At 42.1% G+C, this 22,634-nt stretch overlaps 1 protein-coding gene across 1 annotated transcript; it reads right to left on the bottom strand.

The window, feature by feature from the left end:
* Positions 1 to 22,279, bottom strand: tmtopsb (teleost multiple tissue opsin b). Its single transcript, XM_084034075.1, has 4 exons — positions 21,724 to 22,279; positions 16,248 to 16,576; positions 6,243 to 6,476; positions 1 to 1,277 (listed from the first exon to the last, which is right to left on the bottom strand). The coding sequence occupies exons 1-4, from the start codon at positions 22,106 to 22,108 to the stop codon at positions 993 to 995; spliced, it is 1,233 nt and encodes a 410-aa protein (XP_083890201.1). The 5' UTR covers positions 22,109 to 22,279; the 3' UTR covers positions 1 to 992.
* Between the last annotated feature and the right edge of the window lie 355 nt (positions 22,280 to 22,634).

Genomic DNA, 22,634 nt, shown 5'->3' on the forward strand with positions numbered 1-22,634 from the left:
TGGCGTCATTTATGTTGCATAAGCAAATGAAAATACATTGGGAGACGACACGAAACCACATTTTACACGTAATAAAAGAGAAGCATCAGACTCAAATACATCAAGATAATTCAAAACAATTCAATCTCTTTACATGTCCCTTTATAACGCAGTGGAATGTCCCTTTTTTAATGGCTTTCATAACAGTCCCAGCATCGACGACAGAGGGCCTGTATTCAACAAAGTGTAACTAGAGGCACAATAAAAACCTCATCACTTCTAAATCGCACAAAATTGTTCAATAAATCTTTAATACTCTGTATCAAATCCTCACATATCAGGCATGGAAATGGGGTCGGGAAATAAAACAAATTCTTACCCGGCACTTCAACTGAATTATCGCCGAAAAAAGGAAAGAATAATCCTGCTAACAGTAGCTACACGCTTGAGCCGCCGAAATATCTCATTGCCCCGTTTACAAAAAAAAAAAAAAAACAATTTATGAAAATCTCCGCCAAAGAACGCTGTGCTTCTCCAAATTGTTCCTGAATATTTTTTTCCGATTAAGAAAGAACATTATTTCGTTATGTAACAAAGACACTTACAATACAAGCAAATAGCTGGAAAAAGCTTGACCTATTTATGTGGATTTTTCTTCATGTGTAATCTTGACATGGAGCCCTATTCTCATGCTGTGTATATACAGTACCTCTGGTAAAACTGGGGGACGTGTTTTGTGCGTATCCCTGTTTGTCGACTTAGCGGAGCAATGATGACCTGGGATTAAAATATCCCAGCTTTAAGACTCCCTCTGCGGCTGTCTTTTCTACTATTAAGAGGATTTGATGTTAATTGGAGACCTGAGGCCTGTACTACAAAGCAGGATTTGGGGTTAGCGAGTTAACTTCAGGGTTATCTCTGGGTTTTCAGTCCTACGACGGTGGTTCATCGCCCTGCACCCTTCTCCTCACTTTCTGTTCTGTAAACCTTCAGCTGTTGTTGTTGTTGTGTGTTTATTCTCTGTAGCGGACCACCAGAATCAGTTTGGGTTTGGGGGTGTCGGCGGCGGGAACGTGTGCGGCGGCGCAGCGCTGATTCGACTGAGACGTGTGATCGGCTCCCTTCGAGGACTCGTGGACGGAGTTAGGCGTGGGCAAGGCGGAGGAGGGGGCGCGGACCGACACGTGGCGTCCGTTCTCGTGGTGGGCGTTGCGGAGCGTCGGCCGCGAAAATGTCTTTATGGTGGAGCCTCTCTCGGGCATGGAGCAGCTGAGGAACGCCCTGAAACACCTGTAGAACTACACACAAACAGACACATGCAAGAGTACTGGCATTATTACGAGTAGTACACAGAAGTCAAAGTGGCTGTCATGTGATTAATACCAGGAAACGTACGGCGACATGAACACAAATGCTTTTTTTCTGAAAAATAAGACTTTAGTGTTAACCCATTTAATTAGATCAATGTAAAGAGGTAGAATCCTATAAGGAGCAGCCAACCGATCCTGAAGGGGCAACGCACAAAAACATGGTACAGTATAATATCCTTCTGATAAGATGCTCATTGGTTGGTCAAGCCTTCCAACAGATTCCATGCAAATAATTAAATAGGAGATAATTGACAGATGAGTTCAACTTTCTTTCGTGACAATAATGAAATAGCAGTACATGACATAGTAGTGAAAGTAGTACTGTAGTACATAATAGAATAGTCATGGTATTTGTAAAAGTAAAAGTAGGGGTAGCAGCAATACAAAAATGTTGGTAGCAGTAGAAGTACATATAAGTGGTAGTAAAAAGTCATAGATGTCATAGTAAAGGACAACATTTACATTAAATATGTTCCAGAACAGAAATCTGAACATTTGATAAATACAGGTGAAGAATAGTGGTTTCATTTTGTTGACATCAGAGTCAAAGTTTTTCACAGATTTCACAATTTTAGATTTCTCTTTGTGTCACTCCATGAATCCAAAAATACTGTCAACAGCCATGAGAAAACAAAAACAATCAATTCTCACCATGTTTTGAGGAATAGAACTCCAGAAAACATACGGGAATAAGACCAGATCCCAGTTGATTACTTACTTTAAGACAATATTTTTTCCGTTACACTTTTATTTAAGTTTTATATTTAAATATGCAAATTCGGCATTATCCAACGCTAGTCTTTGGTGAATTTTTGGAGTTGCAAATAGACAAAGGAGTAAAATAAACATCTAAATGTGTATTTTTTTGTATGTTTTCTTTCCAATAGTCTGAAAGAAGACATGTTATGGAAAAAAATCTCAAAATTGACCAGCACATGACATGTGCAGTGCCTTAATGCATGTAGTCTTGTGGTAATAGTGGTGGCAGTGTAACACGGTGAATTGAACATGAATTATCATCTAAATGATTATGATGATGTAGGAGGAGTCCACTGACTTCCTTCTTCCTTCCTCCGTGTTGGGAGTCCAGCAGGCAGCGCGCTCCCCTGGATAAACGTAGTGTACTTAGTATACTCTCTGGTTCCATACGTATACTTTAAGTCTACTACATTTCCCCAGGACGCCGCAGATCAAACGGACGTGCCGCACGAAACATGACACCACAGTACATCCCATTACATCACCAGTGTGTCCTCCAGCATGTTTCCATAGACTGATATGACAAATCAGACCAGTTTGTGGCGCTTATAAACTGAGATACTTAAGCAGTTGGCTAACAATTCATCATATATGAGCCAATTAATTTTTAAACCCTGAGGAAATTACACAGCTTTCACTATTAGCACTTAGTTTTACATCTTCCAGTCCCTCAAATCCCAATGTATTAATCTACTTGAGAGCTGTGCTCAGAAGGGGGGAAAAGCTTGTTTATTTAGTTTAAAAAAAAAAAGTGAAATCTGATGGGAAAGAAAAGGAGTAGATGTGTGAAGAGGAGGTGGGAAGTATGAAGGAGAAAGGGATGACTGAGGTGAATAAAAGAGGAGTGGAGGAACAAGAGGACAAGCAGGCGTCATGAGGGATTACAGGTAAAACCAGGCCCAGCTTGGGATCTTAAACCTGTGGAGAGACTAAATCCTCACCTGCCACTCTAAATCTGTGTTTTCAAGGCATATATGATATGTCCTTGTGTATCTGCAGTAAAAATACTGTTTAAAGATGAAAAAATGTAACTGGTGATATATGCCATGTGTTACATCTTAATTGTACAGCTACAAAAAATCAACCCTGTTCCAAAAAAAGATTTTCTTTTCTGCGTAATATTTGCATTCTGTGCAAAACGTCTACCAATAAAGCAACTTAAATAAAGTTCTTGCTTTAAGGTGGGAAGCAGCAATGAAATGCTGTGATGTATTTTGGGCTGGTCATTCGCATTATTAAAGGCTCAAACCTATATTTTTTATCCGCTCGAATAAGGCAGAAATAAGAAAAAATGGATACAATAAAATGATTAACAGGAGAGAAAAGAGAAAATACAAATTTTCATGTTTATTTGAGCCTAGTGATTCGAATGAGTTGTTGGCTAGGTGCTAGTAAATATGTATAACGTTAAGGCTTAATATAATTCAAATGGATAAGTTAAACAAACATGTTTTTCGTTGTTACAGGCTGTCAACATGCTTATTTATGTTTAACTTGGGGAACTATGGGGATCGACTCATTTTTGGAGCCAGCAAGTGGCCATCTGAGGAACTGTAGTTTTTGGCACTTCCTGTTGATAAAATATAAGAGAACAAATACCGAAAACGTTTTTACAACGTGTCCAACTACTAAACAGCAGGTAGTTGTACTTTTTGGGCAGAATGGTCCCTTTCTGTGAGTTTTTTTTCTTTAATCATATTATTTGATTATGATTTCTGGTACTTTAACACATATTTTAACGTTACACCTGGTGGTGCACATTTCAACTACTTTATACACTGTGGAGTCATGTAGTCGAGTAAAAGGTACAATATGTCCCTTTGAAATGTCATGGAGTGGAAGTATTAACATACAATTGAAACAGTCCTTCAGTAAATGTACTTAGTTTCAACTGCTCAGATGCGGGGCATGAATCTGCGCAGCGCTTGAAGTCTTCAACTCGCCTCAACACACTGCTGCCATAGTTATGGGCTGGGAGGAACTGAAGACTGAAAGTGCCACACAGCGCGGCCTCCTCTACGTTTATCCGGGGCCTTGGAAATCCAGTTAGGAGCTCCATCGTCACCAACATGCACATGCAGCGGGCAAAAAGTCCCCAAACCAGACCAGTTAAATGTCTCCCGAGCTGAAAAGTGACAAAGAGGCGGTCCAACACGGGAGACGCAGTAGAAGCAGATAAAAAGAGACGGAGACGGATAAAAGATTGTGAGAAGAAGGAAAGGTCATCGCTGCAGTGTGTCGTTCCCCCGATCGCAACATCATTAGCCTACCCTTTGGAGATTAAAAATAACTTTCTATTTCCTATTCTTTCTCGTCCCATCTGTTAACTTTCTTTCTCCGCCGTGCTTTTAATTTTTTTTTACTTCCAATTTCCTTTCTTTATGTTTCTATGCTCTTTTTTTAATGGGCCATCCTTTCTTTCCCCCTTTCCTTCACGGCTGTCTTTCTGGCTTTCATCACTGCTCTGTCCTCAACTCACTCCTCCTATTTCTTCCTCCTTCCTTTCCTTTCCGTTTTATCTTTCCTCCTCCCTTATAGATTTTCTTTCTTTCATCCTTTTTTCTGTCATCCTCCTTTCTCTTTTTCATTCCTTTTCTTATTCCCTTGTATTTTTTTCTCTCTTCTTCCTTCCATTCTCTTTTCTGATTCTTCGTTCTCCCTCTTTTTTCTTTCTGTTTACTTTCCTCGCTCCATCATCATCCCTTCAACCTTCATCTTTTTCCCCGTCACCATCCTTCTAACACAACTCTGTCTGTTTTAACCCATTCTATCCTCACATTTTTTCCCTTTGCTCCTTCCTTCTACATTCATCCCTTTCTCTTTCTTTGATTCTTGATTTATTCATTCTCCCTTACTGCTGCTTATATATGTTTACAGTTCGTAATCAAACTAAGAATCTAATAACTGTGGAAACGTTGCACTGAAGGTGAAATGATACCCAAAGCACCTTGATGTCTGCGCTGCTGTCAAATCCAGCCGGTGGCATCAACCGGATTACTTCCGCTTTATTTTTCATGTTTTCTCCTACGCTGTGTGCCTGAATGTCACTGATGTCAACCTCACAGGCGGTCGTATGGGGGTGGTGGTGGTGGTGGAGGGGCTTTTATCTGTTTGTTTGCACGCGTGTCTTTGCTCAAAGGTTAATGTGGGATGTGTGTAATTCCACCTGCAGGTGTAAATGAGGAGCCAGCAGATGCAGAGTTGAGGTCTGCTTACACCTGCATTAACCTCCCCTGGCTGTGAATCTCATAAACCTTCCCTGGCCCAGGTGTCTCATTCTGCCCAAACTGAGCAGATAATTAGAGGCTACCTGCTGTTCACTCTGATCTACAGTTTAGTTTAGATATCACTCCCCCCCAAAAAAAGGTCAGACTTTAATCATCAAACAACACACACTGACTGAAGCAGACTTTGGGTGGATTACTGAACGGACCCAGGGGCCCAAAGTGTCAGCCCCTCCCCCATCACCCACAAACCTTACAGAGACACGTACTCGGAAGAGACTTAAAATCAACATAAAGACACAAACATTACAAAGAGATGCAAAACAGCTGCAATGAGACTACAAAATGGGACAAACACAGAGAAACACAAATCCGCTGCAAAGAGAGATACAAGACGAAATTACGACAAAAACACACCAAATGATGACAAAGAGACACAAAATGACTGCAAATAGACACAAGATGAGCCTAAAAAGAGACGAAACCACTACAAAGAGATGCAAAGAAACTCCAAACAACTCAAAATAAAAAAACACAAAGAAACAACTCAGCTGCAAAGAGATTCAAAATTATCACAATGAGACACAAAACAATTACAAAGAGACACAACGACTATAAAACGGAGGCAAAACGGCTGCAGGGGGATAAAATCCACAAAGATGAACAATTACAAAGTGACACAAAATAAAAGACACAAGAGATGCATTACAACCAAAAACACACCACAACAACAAAAAGAGGTTCCTTCGGGAGCAAGCAGCTGTAGGAGTTGTCTGCCCACCGCATAGTATAATATAACATTTTAGAAGAAAATGTCAACTGTTTAACAATAAGAAATCAGGACACTGACAGATTGAGCGAGAAGCAAGACACAACAACAGAAAAAGAGCCAAGATGACGGATAACTCACCTGTTTGTTCATGAATATATAGATAACAGGGTTGATGACGGTGGAGAACTTGGCCAGCAGCGACGGCGTGATGCTGGCCTCTGGGCTCAAAAGGTCATGGGGGCCGAAGGTCGAGATCAGAGCTACCACTCCGTAGGGAAGCCAGCAGACCAGGTAGCACACCACCATTATGACAACCATCGCCAGCACCCGCTGCTCCCTGCGGCGGCTGACCACCGAGCTCGCATTGCCGACCTGCGACTCGCCGGAAAAAAAACTTTATTGGTTACAAGTTCAACAGCTTGAACTCTACTTGAACTTGAAAGTTCAGGGGCAGTTCATGTACAAGTCTCAAACTACAAACAGTTCTCCAGCTTGTGTTGTTACCAAAAACACCAGCAGCAGAAAACACAGCCCACATACAGCTGAATCACATGAGGCAGTATTAAGGCCGCTCTCGGGGTCACAAATTCAAAAATACACACAAAATACACCAAAAAAACACCTGATTATAGATTGCTCCCACTTGTTTAAAAAATACAAATAAAAGTGTAATTAATATGACTTGAGCATACTAAATACCATGAAAGTGTAGAATTTTTGAAGCACTATAAGGAAAATATGTAAACACGTCATAAACACAACATCAGTCTGGAACACTGGTCTCCTGGGTGAAAGTCCTGTGTGTGTTTAATAATGGCCCCATTCTATTTAGTGTGTCAGCCAATCACTGTGAGGCAACATGCACAACACCAGGTCCCTGCCACATCTAAAAGGAACAGGGCCAAAATTCATATTATTAATTACACCTTAGTTTACGCTGCAATGACGTGTCAAAAAGGTTTGTTGTTGGGGGATTTACAACCACCATCTATATCACTTATTGAGATTTCCTTCCATGTCGTCTCTACAACAACTACTTCAACTGATGAATCTAAACTGGATCTTGCTGTCAAGACTTATGAATAAAGTCAATGGCAGGTGCCTGGTTCTTTAATAATACTAGACACTCTTGAGGTGATGTAGTCGATCCAACACTCCCAAAGGGGTGCACCAGGCATGATACTGCCCCCCACCCCGTGTTCCCTCATTATCTTGTTCTCGATTTGTTCGCTCTAACTAGTCCAGCCCGCAAAACCCGGATTAGGAAACGGTCCGAGGAGTACTTCTAATTTATTGGCCTTACACAGCAGTGAAACTAATTTGCATAAAATGCCACGGACTCCCAGGGAGGGATTATTGCTAATGTCTCCTTCTGTTGAAACAGATGCTTGTTAGAACAAAACATATCCAACAGAGAGCCGAAACACACACAATCAACCCATCATTCAATCAATAGACGGAGGAGCCCCAACAACGACAGCAACAACAACAACAACAGTGGATCTATTCAGTTCTGAATTTCCAGGAGCTGCAAATGCTCAAGTGACATTTAAATCCAAACAATCCCATCCTCCTCTGCCAACATCAATAATGCATTAAGAAACTGTATATTCATTAAACACGACAATAATACAAAATCAAACAAAGATTCACATGTGTTTGGTGCCAAATGTCACGTGTCATTTCTTAAGGAAATTTCATGGCATATCTCTCAATTTGGCATTCATAAGCCTTGATAACTAAAAGCTATATATAGCCAGTATTTGAAAAGGTCAGAATGATGGTTTTGATTTAGCTCTTGCACTATGAATCCAACTTCACATTACTGTTAACAACTTTTCAAAGAATAGCATAACTTAGATAGTTTCCATTCATTATTTAATAACACACAGATACTTTGAAGGGACATCTTGCTCACAATTCTAAGATGTGTTAGTATTGTTGAGTTTTACCACAAGAGGTTAACGTAAATGATCAAAATGCAAGGTGTCAAAAATGCTGTCATGGATTAATATATGGAAAAGCATTCAAGTCTCATACCACAATGAAATACATTACAAATTGGCCTTGAAATAAATCCAAAAATGTCGTATTGTAAAGTATTTGTCAGGCTAAAACCTTTACTGGTGTGTTTTATATTGTGGATCAATGTGATATTATCTGTGGAGTTAAAAGGAAACTTCCAGCAAATGCATTAATGTATGACCCCAGATATGTCCTGAGTGTCCTACCTTAGAACAGAGCAGCTTAAATACGCCAATGTTTCCACAAGGTCTCAATATCTGAGCTGCCACCCTAAATCATCCGTCCATGTTACTCTGAGCAAACGGTGCTCTCTCAATCCTGGCGACAGGTGCTGCGTCAGCCGATCGGCTTGTCGAGGACGTCATAAGAATATTTCAGACCTCTGCACGGACCGCCTGGACTCATTCTCAATGGCACGGTGCAGAGGATGTGTAAAAAAAACAACAACCAAATATGTTATATTTGACAGTGTCAGGTCACTAATGGACCAGACACTGTCACATGATCAAGGACATGCTCCATCATCTTTCAAAACATCAGTGATGTTACTTATAAGGAAAGGAATTAGAAAAAGGCTGTACGGTGGTGAAGTGGGTACCACTGTCGCCTCACAGCGAGAGGGTCCCGGGTTTGATTCCCGGTTCAGGTTCCTGTGTGTTCTCCCCATGTAAGCGTGGGTTCTCTCTGGGTTCTCCGGCTTCCTCCCACAGTCCAGACATGCAGGATGGGGATAGGTTCAGGTCTGTCTCTACATGTCAGCCCTGTGATACACTGGTTACCTGTCTGTCTCTACATGTCAGCCCTGTGATTCACTGGTTACCTGTCTGTCTTTACATGTCAGCCCTGTGATAGACTGGTTACCTGTCTGGCCCTGCGATGGACTGGCGTCCTATCCAGGGTGTCCCCTGCCTTCGCCCAATGTCAGTTGGGATCGGCTCCCCCCCCTCCAACCCTGAATACAGGATAAGCGGTAGACGATGGATGGACTTCAATACAATTAGTATTACCTCTACCTTTTCATTGTACAAATCTTGGAAAAGGTAAAGATTGTGTTTTGCTTTCTTGCCAAGAGTTAGATGAGAAGATTGAAGCCACCATCATGTCCTTGCAGTAAATATAATAGGTGGAGACGGCAGCCAATTAGCTTAGCAGACGTTTTACATTTTGTTTTTTGTAGATTAAACTAACAGCTCAATATCCACCCAAACTGCAAATCTTGACAGTAAATTTCCCCCATAATTGTAATATTCTTTTGCTTTCGTCATCAAATACGATCAAGGAATGTGAAAGAACGGAAACAACTTCTTTCACTTTTTTTCCCACATAGACACATGGGTGTGTGGGCAGCAAGGAGGGGAAAACATCTGTTACAATAATTAGAAAACGATTAAAAAACAACTGAATTTACTGAGTTCCTATAGCAACGAAACATTTTCTTCCAAAGTTGGAAGAGTTTTGGATGTTTTGGTTTTGGTCCACATTTCTTGATGTCTCTGTGCTTTTCTTGTGTAATAATCTACATATTGGCCCTGCGATGGACTGGCGACTTGTCCAGGATTTACCCTGCCTTCGCCCAATAACAGCTGGAATCGGCTCCAGCCCGCCCGCAACCCTGATTACAGGATAAGCAGTAGATGATGGATGGATATTTAAGTGCATCACTAGGAATTCATCAATATTTGGGGTTAGTAACTTGCATATTGTCGATCAAATCTGATCAAACCTCACCTAATCCATCCTGATGAAGCAGAATTTTTTAGTTCCAAACTCTAAATAAGTAATACCTAAAAATGTGTTACTGTTTTGGAAAAAAAAGGGGCAGACTCAAGATTTCAAACAAGTTTTCAGGGTCTTTAAAAGATGTGAAGCATGGCGCTATCATTGTAAACTGCAATGAAAAATAAAAAAGTTGTACTTTAAGAAGTTTATATTTTCACAAATTGTTGTCATTATGTAGTTACTTTTGTATCATTTTACATCTGTTTATGCACAGAGGACCTCTGGCCGATGTTATGAACTCAGACAGGACGCCGTTTCTTTACCCGGCATATCTGAAACTTCCACATGTACAAAGCCGCAGTAGTGGTTATTTACACATATGATTTTAAGTAACGTGAGGATAAAATTTGCATTTGGTGTAAACGCACCTTAAGTTTCTTTCTCTCTTTTCTCTGTAGTGTTTCATGTTTCAACATAGAATACAAACACAAGAGATAAACAAGATCGCATTCTGCAAAATCTCTGGGAATGACTATGTGAGATTGTGTGCGTGCATGTGTGTGTTTGCGCCCTGGAATTGAGAAAAATGCATGCCGTGTTGGCGTGGGGGATTATCTTCCACCCAGGTAACCTCACAACAAAGCTGCTCCCCACACACACACACACACACGCACACGCACACGCACACGCACAGACTGCAAAAATGTGTTGCTAATCTAAATCACCTTGAGCATTTTCTCTCGTCTGTGTAAATTAATATTTCATTGTGTTTACTTAACTCTGCCAAAGATCTTCACACAACATTAGACACAAAATCAACACATCATAACAAAGCAATGATTAGGGTTGTTATCAGGTCATTAACTCAAGCACTTCTTTCTTGTTCCAGATTCTGGCATGATGTTTGTTTTCACGAAGCCGAATCAATTATCAGTTTGGTAATTAGGATGACGGTTAATAACCTGCAGTGGATCGCCGGCAGCTATGAATTTGAGATTGAAATCAGCGCGTTGCGTACGGTGCTACATGCAGCTACAAGCAACACAAAGCACTTGTAATGCGTGAGATGAAAGACAGTTATCCGTCTGCCTTCAGGCTTGCTGGCAATTCTGCAAAAATCACTCTATCAACCAACAGCCTCCTCAATTTCACCACAAGGCATTCACACCAGAAGTGCACATTGACTGGGATTTAATTTGCTTTTCCTCAACAGTTCATTGAACGCCATTCATTCAGAGTTGTAATTGTTTCCATCATGTGCACGTAAGCCCAACATTCATTCACCTTTCAGTTTCCTGGGAATATCTGGCTTTTTAGCAGTTAAATGCTCCAGCTATAGCTGCCATTAAGGGCAGGGAATGTAGCTTTTCTGTTGTTGTTGCTGATAACAGCTGCCTGCTGTGCCTGGAATCAGATGCGATGCAGCAAGAAAAGACAAAGCAAATGTGCAGGCAATATTAGCCAGAGAGATTTTTACATCTGCCAATCCTAAAGTTCTCTTCAGTTACGGCTTATCAACTTTGAATCTAAGCATCAGAGACTTGCCCACCAAAAACTTTAAAAAGTAATTATCTAAAAGGTTTGAATCTGCCCACGAGGACCCATCAACAGCTTTACTCATCACTACATCTGGCTCTGTTTACCTCACTTTAATTCATTCAGAAGGCGTCATCGGCATCTGAGGAGTCAATTTCCCTCAGAGTCCCTCGATTTTTACGTATTTGACATTTGACTTTCAGCTGAAAACTGGACCAAATGAGGAAAAAAATCGTATGAGTCTAAAAGGGCAAATTCCTAACATCCCATCCCCAGTGAGTACCATCGGTTCAAATTCATTTCAGGAGTCTGGTATGATCACTGACGGAGAAACCACCTTGTTCATAAGGAACTTAAGTGCAAATGTTCTCCTACACTGCAGGAATCAGTGCTTCTCTTCCTAATATAACACCGCTATGTCTCTGTGCTTTTCTTACAGTTTTTCTCATTCAATGAATCAGAAAATACTGACAACTGGCATAAAAAATGTATTACGATGGCCATCATTTGAAGAATAAATGGTTCTATAAATCAGGCTATGAATGATATATGAACAACCCCTCTGTAAAACCCTTCAGTCGTTTCAAAGGTCGATAAGTCACAATTATAATCTTCTCATCGGTTAAACAAACAGAATGTATGCTAGCCTTTTATATTAGAGTCAACATTATAAACAGGCAACAATTAGAACAAGAAGAACATGCAGCTCCCCCTTATGGTTCAAACGTGTACTGCAGATATAATGCAGTTACATAAAATAGGGAAGAAATTCTGCAAATGAAATTAGATAATTGAGATTTTAAGAGTCTGCAGCCATGCTACTAGCTCTGTGAGGCTGTGCTCCTGTTTGGTAACCGCCATCGTACTTAGGCACTATGGAGCATTGAATGAAATGCAGTATCTACACAATAACAAAGCAGGCATGCTGAGCATGCTCATATTTTCTAAGAAATTGCTAAATAGCAGAAAACACTAAATACAGCGGAATCCGGTGGGAAAGCCATACATTCTACAGGCATTTCATGATAAACCAAAGTATTGGAGAAACATGTTAAGATATTTCATGAAAACCACTAACGTCAACGTCATGATGGCGCCAGAGGAAAAGTCAGGGGATCAGTGAAGTCATAAGGATTCATCTTCTGGGAACCATAAATATCCGTAGCAAATTTAGTATCAATCCATCCTGTAAATGTGTAGATATTTCACAGGATAACTGAAAACTATACCCTGCAAGTGGCACCGGATAGAAAGCCAGGCAAGGTTCAAAGTTAGGTTTCCCCCTCTGGGGACCATGAACGTCAAATTTGGTTGCAATTGATAGTTGTTGTGATATTTCGGTCTGGATCAAAATGATGGACTGACTGATCATGCATTTATCTTAAGAACACTAGAAATGCACCATTGAAATGCTCACAATCATGACAAGTGCATTAATTAGAGACCATAGGTACAACTGCAGCAACCAGTTGTGTCTATTTTACTTAAAACTTAAAGTTTGTCAAAGTACATACTTCCTGTTCAATTTCAAATCATTTAATATAAATACACTTTAAATAGAGACCCTGGTCCAAAAAGTATAACATTTTTTTAAAGAAGGTTCAGTTTCCTTGCAGGCATTGCAGAGACCCACAGAGACATGGCCACATGAACCAGCAAATGGGGTGGCAAATTAAATTCTTGTGCAAACAGCATGGACTCCCAGGGCTCCCGGAGACGTACAGTACTAGTATGGTTCATGGCCGCGAACAAACACATTTAGCCACACAAAGTTAGGAGAAGATGCACAGCCGAACAGCTGACAGCTAAATGAGATAACAGTGAATGTGAAGATCAATGTCATTAACACCAGTCTGAAGACAAAACATCTCTGATGCACTACCAATCCTTACATCCTAACCAATCCTTAACTACAGCCTTCTAATTCTCTGAAATTCTCCCACCAGAAGGTACCACTCTCAACTTTCCTCTACTCTTTCCTAGTTTTCTCCACCGTGTTTCATTTACATTTAGGTCATTTAGCAGACGCTTTTGTCCAAAGCGACTTACAATAAGTACATTTGTCAAAAGAAGGAAACAAGGAAACCACAACGAATCATTGCCGATAAAGTAAGAGCTAAAAGTAGAACAAGTGTTAGGTCCTCATCTGAGTAAACTAGTACTTCAAGAGCAACAGTGCTACGATCAGAGTGCTATAGGTAAGGTTTTTTTTTTTTGGGGGGGGGGGGGGGGGGGGGGGAGGTCATGCTAGTCGAGGTGAAGTCTGAACAGGTGAGTCTTGAGCCTTTTTCGGAAAATGGCAAATGACTCAGCTGTCCTGACATTAGTCGGGAGTTCGTTCCACCACTGAGGCGCCAGAACAGAGAAGAGTCTGGACTTTGCTGAGCGACATTTGTTTGATTTCAGCGATGGTGGTACCAGCCGGCCAGCTGAAGTAGAGGAGCGAAGTGCTCGCTTCGGGGCATGAGGTTTGACCAGTGTTTGAAGGTAGATGGGTGCCGTTCCATTGATGGCCCTGAAGGCCAGTGTCATCGTCTTAAATTGGATGCGTGCTGCAACAGGGAGCCAGTGGAGGTCACGGAGGAGGGGGGTCACATGGGAGAATTTGGCAGCCCTTTAAGCACTGTGTGTGACCCCTCCCTCTAATCAAGTCTATTCAGTACACCTGAGATGGCTCAAACTTAGTTGATTACTCACTTAACATATGCAGTTTCACCACGATTTCAACAACAAGCTATCAGCACACGACTAATGTTGCACTAGCTTTACTCACACAATGCCTGAACCCAAATCTACAATTAGTTTCTGACTTACCAACAACAGACAAAGCAGCTTCCTTCCTTGCTCCAGACAAAATGTGGTTTGAAGGAGGCCTACTGGCAGCCCTTTAAGCACTGTGTGTGACCCCTCCCTCTAATCAAGTCTATTCAGTACACCTGAGATGGCTCAAACTTAGTTGATTACTCACTTAACATATGCAGTTTCACCACGATTTCAACAACAAGCTATCAGCACACGACTAATGTTGCACTCGCTTTACTCACACAATGCCTGAACCCAAATCTACAATTAGTTTCTGACTTACCAACAACAGACAAAGCAGCTTCCTTCCTTGCTCCAGACAAAATGTGGTTTGAAGGAGGCCTACTGGCAGCCCTTTAAGCACTGTGTGTGACCCCTCCCTCTAATCAAGTCTATTCAGTACACCTGAGATGGCTCAAACTTAGTTGATTACTCACTTAACATATGCAGTTTCACCACGATTTCAACAACAAGCTATCAGCACACGACTAATGTTGCACTCGCTTTACTCACACAATGCCTGAACCCAAATCTACAATTAGTTTCTGACTTACCAACAACAGACAAAGCAGCTTCCTTCCTTGCTCCAGACAAAATGTTTCAATTCAACAAAAGCAAGCCAAACCATTGTATAGACTAAGCAACAAGAATTTTGCTGAGAATTCCCCTCAACGAACATAGTCAACAAAAGCTTAACAAGAAAGAAAGATACCGAGGCAGCAAACCGTTTGCATGAGGAGTTCTGCAGTAAAGGTACCTTCGCATATTGTTGGACTACGAATATTCCCATTCATTTGTATTAAAATGCGAAACAAAATGACACAAGTCAAGCATGTGTTTCCTGCTTTTCTGGCTGATTTACAGGTCAGAGTTTTAGCTTTGACCAGGAGGTTTCCTTCAGTTGGCTAATGGAAACGCTAATGCGGAGGGGAGGGAAGGCTTGTCTGGGGGAGATACCTTTGTGGACGCAGCCAGCAGCCGTTGAAATCGCTTCCCGCTATCTGGCTTATTCAGGATACTTCCGGCTTCTTTATTATTATAGAGCAAAATGGATCCCGTTATAGCCAGAAGAGCACTGCTACATGTTTTCGTCATTCAGTCCCTGTATATAAACACAGGAACTGACCACAAAGAATCGGCCTGTTCCCAATCGCAATTATTAACCTTTCCTCGATGTTTTGTTTACATGGGATTTCCCCGGTCGTGCCAATACAGCGATTTTATTAGCCAGAGTCAGAGTAGTTTATTTGCATTTATTTGCACAACACGATCTGATTGGGTGACGGGTGCGTCAGCACCTGAAAAGTTGAACTTTTCTCAACTTTCTTTTTGTCCCACTCAAGCGCATAAATGTCATATTTCCATCACTTTTTCCCCGCTGATTAACATATTTGATGGATGCTCTTTCGACTACGTCATCGTGTAGACTTCTTCTTCTCGAGTGGTTTAATAATTTAGGGAAATAGAAAGAGAAGGATCAGCCCTGAACTGAAACGTACATTATTTCGAAGCCAGCCTGCGTACTCCCATACCAACTGCATACAGCACCCATGATTGTACAATGAAAGTGCCACCATTAAAGTTTGAAACTCAGAGCTCTGGGAAGCACAGAAGGTGCTTTCAGGGACACTTTACGGGGACACAAATTAAGGCTTTCATCCAGAAGTTGGATCAAACTCTCTTGTGTTCTAGCATCAAGGTTTAAATTGCACTCGGAAAATAAGCTTTGAAACACTTTGGAAATATCAGAGGCATCTCTGTCAGTCACTAAGAGATAAGAATAAATAGGTGTTGAGACAACTCTGTTGAGGTGTCAGACCTGATTGTTAAGATCAGATGATGCATGGCGTCACAGCTTCTGATTGAATATTCAGACTGGCAGCAGGCGTTTGATATAGCAGTGGATCAGCTACTCATCCATCATTCCTCAAATCTTTCACCGCCTCGTAGACGCTCTCCCTCTGAGATTTACAACCATGGCAAAGTCGGTGTGATGTTTTGCACCAAAGCATAATCATCTCACTTCGGAACAAACCCTCATTTACATTTGCAGAATTGCACCTGTCTGATGGCGTGCAGCAGCTTGCCGTAGGAGTAGAGGATGACGGCGAACGGGAGGACCAGGCAGAAGATGAACAGGCAGATGATGTAGGAGATGTTGTTTGGCGTCTGGGTCCTCCAGTCCACTGAGCAGGTGGTTCCGGGACCTTCGGGCCCGTATTTGCTCCAGCCCAGCAGCGGAGGTACAGTCCAGGCCACGGAGTAGAGCCAGGAGAAGCAGATCCCTCCCAGTGCCGCGCTGAAGTCTCTGCCGTCGGCTATGGTGGACTTCACCATGGTGCAGTAACGCTCGTAGGACAGGACAGCCAGGGAGATCAGGGAGACGATGCCTGAGGAAGGGGAAGTAGACAACGTGGTCAGTAGATGTGTGACAAAATACACAAACAAATGTTTTTGTGCTGACGGACATGAAAACAATGGAAAATCTGTGTCCATGTACACCAATCAGTTTTATTATGCCGTTAATTTACTGTCATTTATTTGCATTTCGAACAACAACCTAATTGAAAAACCAAACAAAATCAGGCTTCAAGTCACTCTGCAGTCCTTTTCTTGATTTATTCATGAAATATCACAATGTCCTTGAGCTTAAGGCAATAAAACATCTCTTCTGTTGTCTGTTCATCAGTTTGAAATCCAAAGAGAAACCATTAATACAAAATAAGGGAAGGTAAAGCAATACATTCTAAACTTGAAAAACCTGGAAAATATACTTAAAAATAACTTAAATGATGAATAGATTATCAATATAATTGACACTTTCAGCCGTTGCTCTCATGAAATGTGAAACCAAAAAACTAAAATAACATCTTTTATATGTAGATAATGTGCCATGAACCATTATGAAAATTGTGCGTTGCTCATTATGTCGCTAATTACACGTTGAGTAGTTGCCCACGTTGAAAGGGATATATGCACAGAAACGGTGATTTGAATGGGAGCGGAGGCAGCCTTTAACGTCTGAATTACTAATCGATGGATGTGTTTTATGTGTTGCTGAACAGTCTTAAATCAGAGCCAATCAGCACACATGTGCTACGATGCTGGTCCACTTCACCTCCATTACAGAGAGTCTCAGGGACACGGGCTTTGATTACAGACAATCACAGCACCTCTACGCCCAATGAAGTGAGTGAATGAGATTGTATGTGAGTGTGTAGGTTTGCAGGTGGAAAGGGAACAAGCATTCACTACTGATGCTCTCTGGTTTAATCAATCATATGGACTTCACAAGTACCCTGTTGGGTCAAGAGATTCCTCCTCATTAGCATACTGTGTAATCAAAGATGATTTATATAATATTATATGTATAAACATTTAACAATTATGTATTCTTTTTATTTAAATATTCAACTGAGTTACAGAGAAATATCTAGGGAGAAATAAAGAATTACTTTGTGACTTTGTATTATTATAATAATAGTATATTTCAAATTATTCTGGTTGAACACATTTTTAGGACTGTATTGTTTATTACCTGCGTTTTTATACCACCACTACATCAGTAATGTTATCAGTAAATATTAGCGCTTTTGTGTGCTATAAACGGCTACCAGAAACAAAAATTGATGAATGCAACTTTAATATTTGTTCTCTCCTGATCATGCAGATCATCTTTTTTTAAACTGAACTAGCGTTCTCCTCTTGTGGTCATGTCTTTGTTGTCTTGTGATCGCTACAACAACCATCTTCCCCACAATCACGGTTTTTCGCGTGAGTGTGTAATTGGGTTTAATCAGCTGCTAATCATCTGTAAGATTATGAAATGGAGCAGAAAACCACATCCGTGTTGAAGTTACAAAGTGATAACTAGTCACAGATAATCAATCCTAAAAAGGTACGACACCCTCGGCTTCGCCGGCCTGGTTTAGTGGATATGAATGATCTCTGCTACCTCAGCAACAGGGCGACCATTTTCCCATTAATTTCCTGTAATGATTGGGCAATCTCTCTCCTCCGAGCTTGGTGGAGATTCAGAGCATCAGTCCCTAAAGTTGGCTTTCATCCAAACATGCCCCGCTTTGATTCTCCACCATGCATTTGAATGCGTTTTCCCCCTGCGGCCTGATTCTTCTTCACCCAGCGGTGCAGAATAGATTTATGGTAAAATGAATGACCCAATGTCCTACGCCTGAGTCAGCACGGGAGCTAATCATCTTTCATTGTCTTCCACTTTTCCCCGCATTACCCTCTTCCTACCTCCGTTACTTTTTTACCTCACATCTGTCTCCCTCTTGGCTTGTTCCTTTTCTTTTTTCTTTTGTTGGATCCAACTCATGGCAAAGCAAGAACAGTCGTGCCAAATCAGACCTCTTCTCATGAGTTGGTGCACACTCAGCAAAAAACTGCCAGCACAAGAAGTGTAGCGTTTCATTAATGTGTTCCTTTTTTTGTGATTTATTACACATTAAAAGTAACTTCTTACAAAGCATTACACGCTGTTGCAAAACCTTTGAAATGGCAACCTGCACACACACAATTGGACACCAATCAGTCTTAGCATTAAGACTAAAAATAGACCTCAGGAAAGCTCACCTATACATTCTATACCATCCATCCATCCATTGTCTACCGCTTATCCTGTATTTAGGGTCACGGGGGCTGGAGCCGATCCCAGCTGTCATTGGGCGAAGGCAGGGTACACCCTGGACAGGACGCCAGTCTATCGCAGGGCCAACATGTAGAGACAAACAACCATTCACACTCACATTCACACCTACGGGCAATTTAGAGTCATCAATGAACCTATCCCCATCCTGCATGTCTTTGGACTGTGAAAGGAAGCCGGAGAACCCGGAGAGAACCCACGCTTACACGGGGAGAACATACAAACTCCACACAGAAGGAACCCGGGCCGACCCGGGAATCGAACCCAGGACCCTCTTGCTGTGAGGCGAAAGTGCTACCCACTACACCACCGTGTAGCCCACATTCTATAGCATTGCTATGTAATTTGTATTGTTTCCATAGTTAATGGTAAGATATATTATATTGATTACTGTCCTGTGATTCCACATACCTTGTATTTTTGGTTATTGTAAAAACTTAACTGAAATGTGAGTCGATGTACTACTGGAATAAGTATGAGAAAATTCAAAATATACTATAGCATACAAAGCACTAAAAGCAGCAGTGTTTGGCATAATGTACATCAGTGTGATGTTTCTGCTCTGCAAGAGACATTTTCAATTTTTTTTTGCAACATAAAATGAAGTGTAGAGTCTTGACTCAATGAGGAAAAATTCCACAATAAAAGAGTAAAAAAATGTAATCACGTGATTCATAAAACGTCAAAGATTAGCAAAGAATGTCCTAAGGCCAAGATCATCGCGTTGATTATCTTTGTGTTTCAGACAGTTGTTTGGTGAAATTCAGCCATCTTCGATGACGTAACAGAGAAATTGGAGTCACGCTGTTGATGTACTGATCAATATCAGCGTTTCAACTCTACACCGAGCGATGCATTCTTGTATTCAAAATTATTGAATTCAAAGTGTGAGTAACAGCATTTCCAGCTGAGCAGCTGACTATTTATAAAACGTATCAGGCATATTCATGCTGCCAGGAAACTGTGTTTCTTGTGTCACTAATACACTTGCTTAATATGACTCAATACACTGCAGTTTAAAAACACAGCCTTACAAAGAGAGAGAGGAGGAGAGGAGGAGAGGCGGACGCATCATCTGTGGTAATGACCAAGAGAGTGACCCGAGGAGGTCGCAGGACGGAAGGCGTCTAATTTTTCTTTACATTTAATTTCGCCTCAGTCCTGCCAACCATGGATCCATCTGTGTTTTGTGAAGCCTGTAAGTGATCATGTTTCTATGTACTGACTGTGTGTTCCTGGTGAGATTGCTTTATGCAGTTGGTCCTTTTCGGAGATTCTTTTGTATTAACGTATCTGCAACGTAAAAGATCTCAGGTTATGGATAAACTGCAGAGTCAGCATATCTCATTACAGACTGAGTCAGAGATCTGAGAGGAGGCGGCTCGAGTCCCGACTACGGCGAGAACAACTTCTTGAAGAGCAACAAAACCTTTCTGCAAGTCCAAACTCCCGAGAGAGAAAACAAACGATTTAAGAGCAAAAACACTTTACTCCACCTTACAAGTCCAGACTCCACAGCAAGAACAACAACACCTCCCTGTAAGTCCACACTCCCGGGAGAAAACTAAGATCGAAGAGCAACTACACCTAACTGCTTTTTTCCCTTTAAGTCTGGTTTCCAAAGAGGAAACGTCTTATTTGAGAGCAACAACACCTTGATGCATGCCGAGACTCTGCAGAGAATACAACTGATTTAGGAGCAGCAACACTTCACTGCACCTCACAGCACTTAAATGCCAGACCCCAAAGAGAAAGCAAAGTAATTTAAAAACAACACCACCCAGCGAGCAGCGACAGTAACACATACGGATGAGGTGAAGAAGAAGGAGAAGAGTGCTTTACTGAACCGATTGACGGTTCAGTGACATGAATTCATTCAGAGTCCCTTAAGTGAAGCCGGAAGAGAAGAAAGAAGAAGTCTAAATTCAGTTTGTGCATGAGTGACGCCCCCAATCATCATCTCTCTCCTCTGTCTTCGCTCCAACGGCTAGAAAATTAGTCTCCTGGTTTCTGAGAACACGGTTGACATTAATTGAACCATGGCGGTAATTGGAGTGACTCTCACGAATTGGAGAGGTCGCAGGTTTGACCCCAGCGCCGCAACAGACCCGTATGCACACATTGAAACACCAGAAGAGGATCAAGATAAGAGCCCGAACAAGGGTTGATTACGTAACACTATCAGAAATGCTTTTTTAAATTATTATTAGTGTTTAAATGTCAAGTGAGCTCTGGGACAGAATCGGAATAATGATTGTATCATATTACTTTTTGTTATGTCTGTAGGGAATTCAGTTTGCTGGAGGTACTGGATTGAATGAACAGCTTAATAGGAATGAAGTTGAACTGCAGAATGAAACTGATTAACAGGATTTTAATAATGTTGTTAATGTGTTGGTTTAGTTTTCTGTTGAACGTTATGTTCTTCATGCTCCTGCAAAGCTGACAGCCAGAAAAAAAATATGTTACAGCGGAGCAAATCCACAGCAACATAATTAGAAGTAGCCCCCGGAGAATGCAGCTGCTATAAATGAAAAGCGTGAATCGTGGCAGTTGTTTTATGTTGAATTTCCTGTTTGATGTTGAGGAAATGATGAAATGCTGTGACTTTTTTTTTACTGTCGCATGCTGTGCAGAATGCTCACATTGGAATGGCAGGAAAATGTTTTCACACTTTCAGCGACTAGAAAATAAGGCAATATCCGAAAATACACATTTCGTCTCTTTTGCAACTGTTGTTATAAGACCATACTGCACATATAAGAGTGGAAATATTACATTCAAATGTGTAATTCGTTCATAAATAACCCAAAATGTACAGATGTGAGATTGACGCACGTCACACAAAGTGTAAAACAGCTCGCTTACCCAAACACGCGTTAACGAACCCGTACCAAACGCACCCAGCGCGTCCGATCAGCCACCGCCCCTGGGTGCTGGCCGCGAAGCTGAACGGGGTGCCCAGCACGCTGACCAGCAGGTCGCTCGCGGAGATGCTCACGAGCAGGAGGTTCATGGGCGTGCGCAGAACCCGGTACCGGCAGAACAGCGCGAGCACCAGGAAGTTACTGAGGGACCCGAAGGTGCCGATGAAGCCGAGGCACACCGCGACCACCAGGTGCCCCCTCGGGCTCAGGGTCGGAGGGAGAGAACCGGACAGCTCCTCGTACGCGTCCGTCGCGGTGGCCGCGGTGCCGCCGGCTCCTCCCTCGGGACAGTGCGCACAGTTCAGGCTCACGTTGCAAACGATCATACCGGGCCGAGCCGCGAAGTTTGCACGAGCCCGAAGTTTGCGCCACAGGACGGATCCATCCGGTCTCGGTCCCGTCGACTCTCTTAACCCATCTGGAGTAGCGAAGGCGCGCGGGTGAGTCCTCTGTTGCACCGCGCGCACATGTGGCAGGTTTGGATAAAAGAGGGAGAAGGGGTTTGTAAAACGCCGGGCTACCCAGTCCAAGACGGCTACTTGGCGAATATGGTGATGCTCCAGAGAGCGTTAGCCGGTGTCACGTTAGATCCGCCCTTCTGGCGTGCGCTCCGGGTCCAGACAGGAGCGCTCCCTTTCCTTGTGAGCACACCGGTCGAGCGCTAAGTGCGCCCGAGCTTTTATCACTCCCACCTTTTAACGGGCTGCGGGGACAAAGCCCCTCAACACAAGACGGCGGCTGGTGCGCGTGCATGCGTGTCTCAGACCACCGTCAGACCCGCACCTTTAATCAAAGCCGCGCATGCCATTATCTCAGGGTTAAACCCCGACGCAATAGAAAGTAACTGATTGC

The sequence above is a fragment of the Eutrigla gurnardus genome (assembly GCF_963514095.1).
Source record: "Eutrigla gurnardus genome assembly, chromosome: 18".
In the NCBI taxonomy this organism is placed as follows: domain Eukaryota; kingdom Metazoa; phylum Chordata; class Actinopteri; order Perciformes; family Triglidae; genus Eutrigla; species Eutrigla gurnardus.

What these genes read in the sequence shown, in the direction of transcription:
- tmtopsb (XM_084034075.1), bottom strand. Translation starts at nt 22,108, where the DNA reads ATGATCGTTTGCAACGTGAGCCTGAACTGTGCGCACTGTCCCGAGGGA. An exon ending in GTTCGTTAACGCGTGTTTGG is followed by an intron (nt 16,577 to 21,723) that starts GTAAGCGAGCTG and finishes CCCCTTCCTCAG; the next exon opens with GCATCGTCTCCCTGATCTCC. An exon ending in TGCTGCACGCCATCAGACAG is followed by an intron (nt 6,477 to 16,247) that starts GTGCAATTCTGC and finishes GGCGAGTCGCAG; the next exon opens with GTCGGCAATGCGAGCTCGGT.